General features: G+C 38.6%; 1 protein-coding gene across 1 annotated transcript in view; it reads right to left on the reverse strand.

The window, feature by feature from the left end:
- The window catches only part of NALCN (sodium leak channel, non-selective), a 251553-nt gene extending 248537 nt beyond the window's left edge, over positions 1-3016 (reverse strand). Inside the window, exons 1-2 of the mRNA XM_009333336.1 lie at positions 2909-3016; positions 371-553 (exon numbers count right to left, since the gene is read on the reverse strand). Of these exons, the coding sequence (XP_009331611.1) occupies positions 371-553; positions 2909-3016 (291 nt within the window). The remainder of the gene's footprint in view (positions 1-370; positions 554-2908) is intronic.
- Between the last annotated feature and the right edge of the window lie 9797 nt (positions 3017-12813).

Here is a 12813-nt window from a genome sequence, read left to right on the forward strand (position 1 = left end):
CCAGCCTTCTGAAATGAAAATCAAAGTTCTAACTCCGTATATGGATCTCTAGACATTTACAAAATATTCTTGCTAATGTCTATGTAGCTTATTTTTCCTTTCGTTCTTTATATTAATATAATGAAACTATCTATTTCCTAGTAGGAAACCATTATTATGAATGTTGGTATTATATTTTGGGAGATTAAATATGCAGTAAAGCTGCATCTTTGTCAATCTGTCTTTTCAGTTTGTACGCCATGGCATTGCCTGCAGTTAAAAACAATCATAGCAAAAAGAGCTGAGAAGTTAAAAAACAATGACCAAATGTCACCAGCATATATTCAGATCACTTTCTTAAGCACATGTAAAATACTGTTTAAATGCTTACCTTAACTATCCCACGGATATGCATTTTTGCTATCATCTCTGCAGTGTAAAGAAACATCAACAGAGTATCAAGAGCAAATGTCACATATTGGAGAGGAGGATAATGCTCGAAGGTCTTTGGAGTGTTCATACAAACAGAAATAACACTGATGATGGCACAGATTCGTAGTAAAGAGTGTACCCACTGGAAAAAAAACAAGACATTGTGAGATTTCTTTGATATTCAAAAAAAGCTCAAATATTTAGCCTCCATAACTTGTACTGGCACTTCTTGTAAACACATGTTTGCGTTTTTCTTTTACATCATAATCCACATGCTAAAGGTCTTAATCCAAAAATAAGCACTCCTGCCTTTATTTTATATATATATATACACACACACATATATGTGTATGTATACACATATATAATTTTATTAGTTAATTTGGGAGGTTGTATAATTCAGAAACCAAGAATTAAGAGTCAGGAAACTGTGAATTAGGATTCTATCATTTCTACTTTGTAGCTTATGTAATCCAATTTCTTTTCAAATGACAACTTGCCACATTTATGTGCAGACAATAAGTGGAATTAGTTGATGTTATAAATAGGGTGAATATATTAAATGAAAATATCTGTGGAAAATTTTAGTTCCACATTTAGATGAACCGATTTTTAAATCAGTTTACAATTCCAAAAATTAAGTGAGACATGGGGATTAAAAGTATCCTTCCATTTATGAAAAGAATAAATATAAAAGAGACTATGCCACAGAAAGCTACTTCTTAACATCAGGATTCACTTTTGTTCCAAACAAGTTTTGTTGCTATAAGAGAACAGTTTATTTCTATGACTACTTAGGTCTCAGTCCCATTACAATCATTATTAATAAGGCTGATACTCAGTGCCAGTCACAGTGGCAGGTCTAATGAAAAAGTAGAATGCATCAATACAGGGGTTTAAGGTTGGATTTTTTTTCTTTTAAATCAAAACACCATTGAAACATCTTGAAGCCAGACAAGTGTCATGAATCAGAGTTAGTAAGGTTGTATAGATCTATCAAAACAAGAAGAAGAAAAAGACACTTAAGCAAGAAAAATATTCTCCAAACAAAAAACACTGAAGTAAAGTGTATTTATAACAATTTTTCATCTGGGGAAAAATTCTACACTCATTTACACCACCTCAGACCTTTTGATATCAAGAAGATTTAAGAACACCCAGCTAATTTAATACTCACTGTACACTCACCTAAGTGTAATGATAGTTGACCTGAATTGAATAGCTCTATCATTTGCATAGTCTGAGCCCAAATTAATAATTTGGAAGTGGAAGGCACCTGATGAATGATCTCTTATGTCCCTTTAACGCCCACTTTGTTTCAAACCTTGTTTCAACTGAAAAAATTAACATAGATATTAAAGTGTGGCTGATATAAAAACCATTCTCTGCCACAGTAAAATGTCAGTTTTATACATGCTAAGCAATATACAACTAGTCCATCAGCGTGACAAGAAAAAAATTATTCCATCGAAAAACCATGTACTGTGTGCTGAGAAACATAGGTAAATAACCCAGCATATATTTCTGCAACGACATTTTGAGCTTATTACAGCAGTCAATACAAACATTCTACTTAAGATTATTTAGCATGAATTAATCTATGGGTGCTGTCTCATAAATGATTTAGGTGTTAAAACTCAGCAGCAAAGCTGAGGGGAACTGGTATCCATACCGCAAATGAGATGATAGTTCCATTAAATGAATGTAATGCCAACAATGTGTATTATTTCAGAATATTTGACTTTCTGCTTTTACAAAGTAAAAATTTGTACACTACTTTAAGAGAAATGCAAAAATGCCTTCTCTGCAAAAACACAAATCATTCAAAATATAGGAATCCCGGATGCACACTGACTGCTGAATAAATAATTGAATCTTAATAACCATAATTACATGATAAAGGCATTTTCTTAATACTGCACATTCTATTAATAACTCCACTCCCAATGAAGGTTTCCCCAGCTTCAAGCTGCAAGACACTTTTACACCTATCTATTTCTTAGGGCAGGTTGTAGGTTAAATGATACCAGAAAAATGTGAGCTGTACTTCAAAATAACCAGCCAAAATACACTTTTATATTCATAAGTGATGTAAAAGAAGAGATTTGAAAGTCAAAAGTGCCTACTGCGGGCTATCACTTCAGCAATAAAATGGTCCTTTTAACATCCTTTTCAAAAGCTCGTTTTACGAACTTCTAACTTCAATAAACAGGTTAGGAACCAGAGACATTGAAAGGATGGCTGTTTAAAAAAAACAATCAGTAGATGAACTGGTTGGCAAACATTGCTTGATCACCCCTATCAGTCTCTAACAACCAAAAGAAACCTTTTTATTTAGTTTTGGACTTTTTGAAAAAAAATAACTGGTAGATTAGCAACTGTAGCTTGATACTTGTTTCTGACAAATATCTATTTCAGAATCTTTTGTGGAAGTTGCATTTCAACAATACAAGTTACATTTAACTTAAAATTAGTACCTATGGAAAGAAATACCTACTGGTTTGTTAATCCATAGAATATCTGCATTGTCTGACAAAGATTCATCAGGACCGAAATCTGTAACTGGCTGGGCTTCCACCCTTGAACTTTGTTTCCTTTTTAGCATCCTGAAGTTAACTTTTGTTATCTATAATCATGAAACCTCCTTGGGGAGAAAAAAAGAAAAGACATTAATTCACTAAAACCATTTTAGAATGCATTTTGAACAGTTTTATAAATAACCTAAAGCATTTTGCTTTCATGCAAACTGCTTTTGTACTTACTGATTAACAGGATCTTCATTTTATTAAAAAGCTTTACCTATATAAATCACTGACATGACTCCCGTTAGTTTACAAAAATTTACATAAAGGTATGAAATGCAAACAATTACCAGAAACTTAGCAACGCTGGCAGAAAATTTGTACCAATATGCAAAGAATGCTATTGCTGTGAACCTAAACCCAGAGTAATCATCGGGTGGATTTGACCTGGAGCCATTTAATTTAATGGTGACATTTCCATTTATTACACTAGGCTAAGATAAAGCCCAACATGCCAAAGGCAAACAGGCGATGTTAAACAACCAACAGATGTTAATGTTCTTTACTGAAATCAGAAAAGCCTTTTTGCTATATACTACTATTAACATGTATTTTCCTAATACTTTTATGTTAGCAATTATCTATCCAGCAGCCACACAGCTGGCTGTCTCTGGGGCTTCTGCTGGCACATGGAAGCCCTGAGGAAAATGTGTCACTTCCACAAGGTCAGGCCAAGTCTGGACATTCCTGCGTGGATGGCACTGACTGAGCCTTCTGTATGCTCAGCAATGTGAGCCACAACTAGCGGACACATCACGAGAGCAGAAAGGTGGGTTAGATCTTGTTATTGACTTTCCCACAGACACAGTTCATGGATCCCAGAGTCTAAATAAATCCAAAGAGATCAAGAAGATACACTCTTCCAAGGAGTAACAGTCTGCCGATGAAATACAATTCTGTCATTCATGAATTAGAATCCCTTAGGGATTTTTTTTCAGGAAAGCGAGGAGGAAGGAGAAAGCAAGATCTTGGGACCTTGTTCTGGACCTTTACTCTGGACCACGCGTGGTTTGTAAGTGACACTACACTTTTGAAAAGTTTGTCAAAACTATTATAAAATAGAATCATAGAATGGTTTGGGTTGGAAGGGACCTTTAAAGATCACCTAATCCAAACCCCCTGCCATGAGCAGGGACATCTTTCACTAGATCAGGTTGCTCAAAGCCCCGTCCAACCTGACCTTGAACGCTTCCAGGGATGGAGCATCCACAACTTCTCTGGGCAGCCTGTTCCAGTGTCTCACCACCCTCACTGTAAAGAATTTCTTCCTTATGTCCAACCTAAATCTTCCCTCTTTCAGTTTAAACTGTTGACCCCTTGTCCTGTCACTACAGGCCCTGGTAATTACAGGCCCAAGTACCACAGTGATGACTGCAACATGAATGCAAGACACACTGTCCTCGATTAGCTGGAGGAAACAGCGGGCTCAGGACTGCAGAAGTACCCATGTGCTTGGTCTCAGCTGGCCTTTTCAACCATGCAGGCTCCTGCTTCATGTCCAAACACTATGCACCTCTGCATCCTTGGCTGTGTCTTCTCTTAGCTGTTAGACAAACATAACGTATTCATCTTCTTCCAAGTCCCTCAGAGTCTACCCCTACTCTTTCTATTTTCCCTCTTTCAGATTCAAGATGTCAGCTCCTGTCTCTGTAATTCCCTTGCTACATTTTCAGAAGAGTGCTTTTGTGGTTTCTCCTATGGCATCTCTCCACACATGATGAGCTCCATATGTGAGCTCCTTGCAAACTTCTACAGTTTTTTCAGTACCTTCTTTCGTATGTCAGTAAACTAAAACTCCTGATCATGATGACTGTGCCGTCAGTACAACCTTGTATTTTCCTGCCTACACGCACCTATCTTGTATCTCCTGTCTAATATTTAAAAACCAAGTCTGAACCATTGGTCTACCTTTGTATAGACCATAAAGCAACAGGGTCAAGGTCTTGGACTGATGCTCCCAGCTGGAGGAGCCGACATTATGCGATAACTGATTTTGTAAAATAAACAGAAAGCATAGAAAGGCACAAAATAAGGGAAAACTGACACCTTTATTTGTGTTGGATGGTCAGTCACAGCAACCTTAGTACAAGTGAAACTGGTAAGCTGTCACTAAAAATATGCAAATATTGTAAAATGAACATTATAAATTAATAGTCTTTCTCTAACAAATGAAGATTGAAATAATATCCATACAAGTTGTATGTTCTCTTAATCCTTATGCTCGAGTTTCATGCTCCAACTTCTTTCTCATAACTGAATTCACCACTTCCTCCTCTTTAGCAATTTTTCCTGCTTTCTCCTTTTTATTTCTAAGCCTAATGTATTGACCTATTTTCTCTACTTGGACCAAAGCATAACTAGAAACGCTTGAAGCCTCAGAGATGTTGGTGTACTTTTTGAGGCCATGAAGCCTTAAAAGGGCTACATTTAGCACAGTGATAAGAAGTTTACTGCAATGTCTTAGGAGCCGCATTTCTCAAGACCTTAGGAAAAAAAAAGACACTTTCTAAAATGTTTCTTGTAAATATGTTCCTTTGGAAACTGTTACTCAAAAGCTAATCATCAGTGAATTAACAAAGTAATAATTTTATGTTTACCATTTCTGGTAATGGCTATGACAGTGCTCCTAGTAAACTCTTAAGAAAATACGTACCAATAAATACAGAATCAATAAGGTAAGTACAATCAAGAATTACGAGGAAAGGTTCTGGATATGAAACACTGACAAGCCACTACTGATTTTTTTTAATAAATGACGCTCTGAATAACAAGCTATGTCCATTTGAGGAAGAAAGTAGATAATTATCAACTGGCTATTAGAGAGTTGTTTTTATGCTTTTCTCAGTATTGCTTATTTATACATCTGATGTGTAGGAAGATTAGCCATATCCTTCTAATGAAATTCCCATTTACCCATTTTCCCAGTGCCTCTTTTTTCTTTTTAATTGATCTGGGCACAGAAAATACTGTGAACTTTAGATGCCCATAATGGATTCAGTTCACATACTTAAATGTTGTGACTAAAGAGATCAGAATTCTTATTTTTAAGAAGTGGCTTTGAATAAACAATTCGCCATGTATACAAATCCAATGGAAGGGAGGAAACGTTTATGGAATATAAGAACCAGCTTGTTTACTTCTCTACCTGAAATGAGCAGAAATGCCCACAAAAAAGCGCAGAATATAGATGACAAGCCAAGAATCTTCTGGAAATGGACTTTAGCAAGATTATTCAAAGCATAGCATGGTTGCTCTCGGGCTTTTATGCAATTCTTTGTTGTTGTTCTCACTACTTTTATTTTTCCAGGGAACACATAGGCTTTTACATCTGTCTGTTACTGTAGAGCAACACAAAGCCCGGTGCAGCCTCGGGACTCTGCCGTGTGTGTAAAGAATTTTAACTCTTGGACTACAATCCCTTTTTTGCACCTGTTTCTGCAAGGGGGAACCAAATGAAAGATGAAAAGGAGGAAGGGAGCTGTGCACGAACTCCTTCCAGCATGTGACATGCAGTGAGCACCACACCAAGCTGTGCTAATGGGGAGGCTGTAGTCCTCCCTAACCCCAACTACAAATCCACCCCTGCAGTTCCCGCATTGATTCCGACACACATCATTAGGTCTTTCTTTGATCACAACCCTTTATTAACATGAAAGGCTTAATACATTCTCTAGGATGTATTTCTAGTTCCAGAGTTTTTAAAAGATATTGGGTGCAGGGCAAAGACAGGTTTTGAGACAGGGAAATATCATGGAGTTTTGGGGCTACATCCGCTTCACGTTTCTTTGGAGTATTTTCTTTACGATATCAATGAAAATCCACAGCGCAGGTGTCAACCTTCTCAGGGAGCAATGTAGTGTCTTTGGTTTTAAATCTCTCCTCTATTTTTAGAAGCAAAGACAAATTAAAGGAAGAAAAATAAATAGAAAATTACTGACACTGAGCCCCTTCAGTTCCATCTGGTCAGCCTTTTCTCCTCCTCTCTCTCCCTGAACTTGCAGGTATGTTCAGCAACCACTACACTGTCTAAACCACCACCAACCACTAAATTTGTAGCTTCTGCTGAAATGAAAGTATGCTAGCACAATGGTTGGTGAACTTAAGACCCACTGTGCACTTGGGTAGTAGAAGTCTGAAGAAGGTCTAATCCCAGTTTGTGATATCCACACTGACCACAAGACACTCCTGCTGATGGAAGTTTGCACTTCCTACAAAAATCAAAAGACAAATTTTAGGAAGTAGCTGATCCTACACAAGCTGAGAAATTTGTGTCTCATTAATAAAGCAAGCTCACTATATACAGCATAACCTGCTCAAGAAATCTCTATCATAAAGTCAGGAAAACATGCTTATAAATGCTCTGGTAGACAAAGAAGGCAGTTGAAAAATGACTTCACAGAAAAATAAATAGGAAAATAAAGCAGGTATTCCTACCTACAACTTATGGAGAGTTTAAAAATCAGCCAAATCCTTGGAATCAGCAATGTCTGGCTTCCAACATACTTCTTTCTCACTGCCTGTTGACTTTGTCACCTGAGATCATGTGAGCATTGCCTGAAGGTCCTCCCAGGGCCGGCCACCTACAAGCACTCTCTTCAACACCAATTCTCTTTTCTTTGAAAATGTCAATTCCCCTTCCCCTTCCAACTTTTCCCAGAGCTGGGACACACAAAGTGGCACATACACTTCTAAGAGAATAATTATCTTCGAACCTTTTACTACCTGTGAAAGCTAAAATGGGTGACAGAAGGAGGACATGAACACCCATACACATAGCGTGATGACAAAACCCCATTTCTGTATTATACATTAAGAAAAACCCTAAACTACAGGCTACCTTAAAGAAGAAATTGCTTTTAACCATAGTATGCGTTATATGCTTATAGGAAAAAAGTAAGTTCTCATTCTTTCATCTCAATAGCCTTCTCCTTGCCCTATTAGCAAACTGTCACTGTTTCTCTATTGCCTGCTCACTCCATCCCCATGTTCTTCCATCCCTGCTTTTGGGTGCAGGTACAGGTGAATGGCATTACAGTATTTGTTTTCATGTAGCAAAACATTTTAAGTAAGCAGGTTATATACATGACAGTACAGATATATTTAATTTTAGAAGGGTAAAGACAGAATTCCAATGGATACAATCACATGGCACATGCCACTATGGATGTTATTAACTCATAACTAGTTTCAAGGAAAAACTTATTTCAGTATTTTTTCTCTCTGTGCGGTATTGTTACTGCATCTGATAAAACATCTTAAAAGATCTCTTCATTATTTTGAACACAATATACTGCTAATAGGTGACCGAACTTCAGTCAGGATTCTTCACAAAGAAGGTATACTGAAGGAAATATCCTAAGAATCAGTTGCATTCACATTTTCAAATCATTTGGATACAGGTAGGAAAGAACAGCTAGTAACATCTTGTACTTACTAACAGGACCCCAGACCAAAAATACCAGACTGGGGTTCATGGATCGAGGAAGGTTTAACAATTGTTTAAGGCTGCCAATGTAAGAACATCTAGTCTGAAAACAGACAGGTGTCCAGACTTTAGCTCTTTGCTCCCAACACGTCTTCTGTGCCTTGTATTATTATCAGCTAAGGACAACGCTCACACAATATTTATTTCTTAAATATAAGTTCTTCCTCTCAGACCTAGCCAAAATAATTGAGACCTACTCAGCAGACAGAATCAAATATCACGCATACAAAAGCAGATCTCATGTGAGCCACATATACAGCCTACCACTATTATCACGTAATGTCATATCACAAGTCCTTTTTACTATAAGCCTTCTAACACCCGGAAAATACAATTTTGAAGAAACTACGCATGCATACACATGGTGCTGTGCTGCAGCCAGATAATGAACTTCATAATTTTAAACAGAATTGGTCAGCTTTTTGACATTTTTCAATTAAGAAATTGGGTTGAGTAAAAGACCAAAACAACTGAAGATGATTTTTCAAACGGCGCTGTTACACCACACCATGGCACATTCCACCACACCACTTCTTTTATATACAAAGTAGAGATCAAGGTACTCAAAAGCTACTTCTCTAGTAAAGAGCAGGTACACTCTCACATTTCACAGTCCCAGCTCCCCAAGATCCCAAAAGGAGGGACACATCTGAGCATGAAGCGGCTACTTCCCTGTACAAGCAACCAGCTTTTTCTTCCAGTGGAAACCAAAGCACAAGAGTGGTGGGCACCCTCAATCTCCCTCCAACATGTTGGCTGTTGGCATGACTGGACAACAGGATAGCTTCCCAAGCCCTACAATTTAAATATACCTTTAGACATTACTCTGTCAGACTGGTTTATAAAACGCTAAAATTTAACGATGGCCACTGAATGCACAGTAATTATATGTAGAGAATATACTTACGGCAATATATTCCCTTTATGAATATATAGCACGGTTTAACAGCTAGGTTACTTCAAAAGTTGACTTTGATTGTGGGCCACCTACCCACTTGCTGCCCTAGGATTAGTCTACTGCAATGTGGTCTATATGAAAATCCTTAAGAGCCCATAGCTGACAAAGACGTGCAGCAATGTGCTTAGCAAGAATCACGCTGGAAAAAATACAAGAGCAGTGTTCTGGGATTTGCTTTTGCGGTCTACTCATCTCCAGGTGGAAATTGTGTTGTAGCCCTCTGTGAAAGCAAGGGGGCAGGCAGCAGCAGGTCATTCGAGAGGATTCAGGGAGGAACCCGTCCTCTCTCTGAAATACCCCACATTCGGTAACCTGCTATGAATACTGCAGATCTATTTTTCAGGGTTTTAAAGAAAGGGATGAGGGCATCCTTCCCAGAATGATGCAGTGGTGGAAAGGAGCTTCTCTGTAGGCAGATGGCGGGCAGCACGCCTGCTTAAGTGATTATTTTAATGTTGCTGGGGTTTTGGTGTGCCACTAGTTACATGTTAATGTGCCTAGAACCTTGTACACACATCTTTTTGTAATTAAACTGAAATACATTAAAAATCAAAATAAGCAATGGTTATATTCTTTTAGCACTGTTACAATTTTTGCTAAAATAATTATTTAAGAAATTTGAACATTCTAGATCATCTTCCTTTCCCAAATTCTTCCCTTTCCATCATTTAAGGAATGGCCAGCGAAACAGTTAACACCTATATATTTTAAACTTGAAATCCTGAAAACAAAATTAGGACTCTTCCTTTTTATCCTCTTTCCTTTAAAACAAACAAATTGACATGTGATACACATTCTCATTGCTGCAGGGCAGTTCCCAGAAGTTGCAGTCATAACCTTTAGTACTGTACTACCATCTTCAGAAACACAATGATTGAATGTAATGCCCCACAAAGAAAAGGCCAAACCTGAAGGCTTTATTTTGGGGAAAAAAATAAATGGAAAACTGAGATCATAGAAACATAAGCTAACTCAGGTTGGAAGGACCTCAGGAGGTCTCTAGTCCAATCTCCTGCTCAAGCAGGGTCAACTGTGGTGTCAGACCAGGCTACTGCAGAGTTTACTCAGGTTACTCCAGTCTGGTCTTGAAAACCTCCAACGATGGAGACTGTACAATTTCTTTGCGCATTTTGTTCCACTGCTTGATTGTCCTCATGGTGGGGGGAAAAAAAAAAAAAGAAATGAAAGATGAAAATACCACAGAAAACAAAGAAAGGAAAAAGAAATTACCTAGTAGAACCAAGACAAGTTGCTACCATAGTCTAGGAGCTGTATCTCCAAAAGCAAGACATTTATCAGTTCTTAACCGATACAGGAAACTTCAAATGAAATAAAAGAGGCTATGAAGGTAAAGAAAGGGACAGCAGAAAAAGATTGAAAGGGAAATAAAATATGATTCAACCCATAATGACCATATTAGGCTGACTTTGCTCTTTACCTCCAAAAAGATTTCATGCTCAAAATCTATAGGACATCCAAGTCACTTTCCAACCATGGAAGTATTCTATTACTGTCATGGTTTAACCTCAGTTGGCAACTGAGCACCTCACAGCCGCTCACTCACTCCCCCCCCTCCCTGGTGGGATGGGGGACAGAACTAGAAGAGTAGAAGTGAGAAAACTCATGGGTTGAGATAAAACCAGTTTAATAATTGAAATAAAATAAAATAATAATAATATACAAAACAAGTAATGCACAATGCAATTGCCCCCCCCCCGCCGACTGATGCCCAGCCAGTCCCCGAGCAGCGGCCCCCCCGGCCAGCTTTCCCCCAGTTTATGTACCGAGCATGACGTCACACGGTGTGGAATGTCCCTTTGGCCAGTTTGGGTCAGCTGTCCTGGCTGTGCCCCCTCCCAGCTTCTTGTGCACCTCCAGCCTTCTCAGTCAGTAGAGCATGGGAAGCTGAGAAGTCCTTGACTAGTGTAAGCACTGCTTAGCAACAACTAAAACATCGGTGTGTTATCAACATTATTCTCCTACCAAATCCAAAACACAGCACTGTACCAGCTGTACTAGGAAGAGAATTAACTCTATCCCTGCCAAAACCAGGACAATTAGTAACACAGTAAAAATAATCTGTGAATGCAACACCTCTATTTTACTCATAAACACATCAAAAATCTTGTTTACAGCTGCCTGAATTCCTGAATACCTAGGAGGGTGGGGAGGAAACCCAAATCCCCAGAAGCCACTAACAGTTCTATCTCATCATGAGATACTCATGCTTTAAGAAGACATTATCCGTGAAAATCCGAGACCCCCCACCTCTTCTAGAGCTTGGTCCAATAGCCCATTGCTCCCTACAACACAGCTCGATAATACTCATCTCCTGTGGTGAAGGTTTAAGACCTGAAACCTCTGTGACTCAAGACCTGGGTCTGGATGAATGCCACATAGGTCTACATAGCGTTCATGGTACCAACAATGGAAATAAGTCAAAACAGAGTAAGTTGTATTTCCAGGAGGTATAGCTTAAATGGGAATGAACTGTGATAGACCAAATTTCAGATTAAAGTAACACAGACGCACCAAACAAAAATACTATGGGTCTACATTTCTAAAGCACAAATGACATGCTGATTGTTACAGCTTTAAAATTTCATTTAATGTAATGTAAAATTTCATTTTAAAACACAGTACCAAGCTCAAATGGTTAAATAAAAATTCCCCCACTTGTTCCTAAAAGTTCCCAAAGGTATATGCATGAACTTGCAAAGAGGTGGAGTCTTTTGGCAGCCAGAGAGACCAACTCAAAAGAAATGTAAATTTTTTCTCCCTCCATTAAAGTTTCCTAACTTTGTAATTTATGCAGCAAAACTCAGTTCGTTGTTAATATGTATTATTTCTCTGTTGGTCACTTAGAGGGCAGGTGGGATGCGGCTGCTGTGGAAGGAAATGAAAGGAGAGAGGGACAATGAAATGAAACAGGAAATTGAAGATGCTTAAGACAAAAACAAAAGACTCAAATAGCATTTAGTTAGTATTTTCTCACTGTATTTCCCTTATGAGTGACTCGGAACGCAACAATGGGTGACCGACCAAATCATAGCTGACTTAAAATGGCACGTAAACGCCATCAGAAACCTCCCTCCTTCGTAGAAGCGTGCCTCTGACGTTCCCGAGAGTGCTAAAATAAAAAGATGTCAACAACAAAAAAATGCACCTCTCTCTCCACTCACTGAGACCCCTGAAACGGCACGTTAAAGAGACTGACTTCAGGCCTAGGTACGCTGCTCTCTCCAACCACCCCAACCCCGCAGCCACCAGCCCCCGAGAACCAGGCGAAACCTCCCCTCGGGGAAGCAGCTCCCCACAGCGCACCCCGTCCGGCCTCGGCCCCGTCCCCAACCACCCCACTAAATCACTGCACCCCC

Source organism: Pygoscelis adeliae, unplaced genomic scaffold (genome assembly GCF_000699105.1).
Source record: "Pygoscelis adeliae isolate BGI_AS28 unplaced genomic scaffold, ASM69910v1 Scaffold48, whole genome shotgun sequence".
Classification (NCBI taxonomy): domain Eukaryota; kingdom Metazoa; phylum Chordata; class Aves; order Sphenisciformes; family Spheniscidae; genus Pygoscelis; species Pygoscelis adeliae.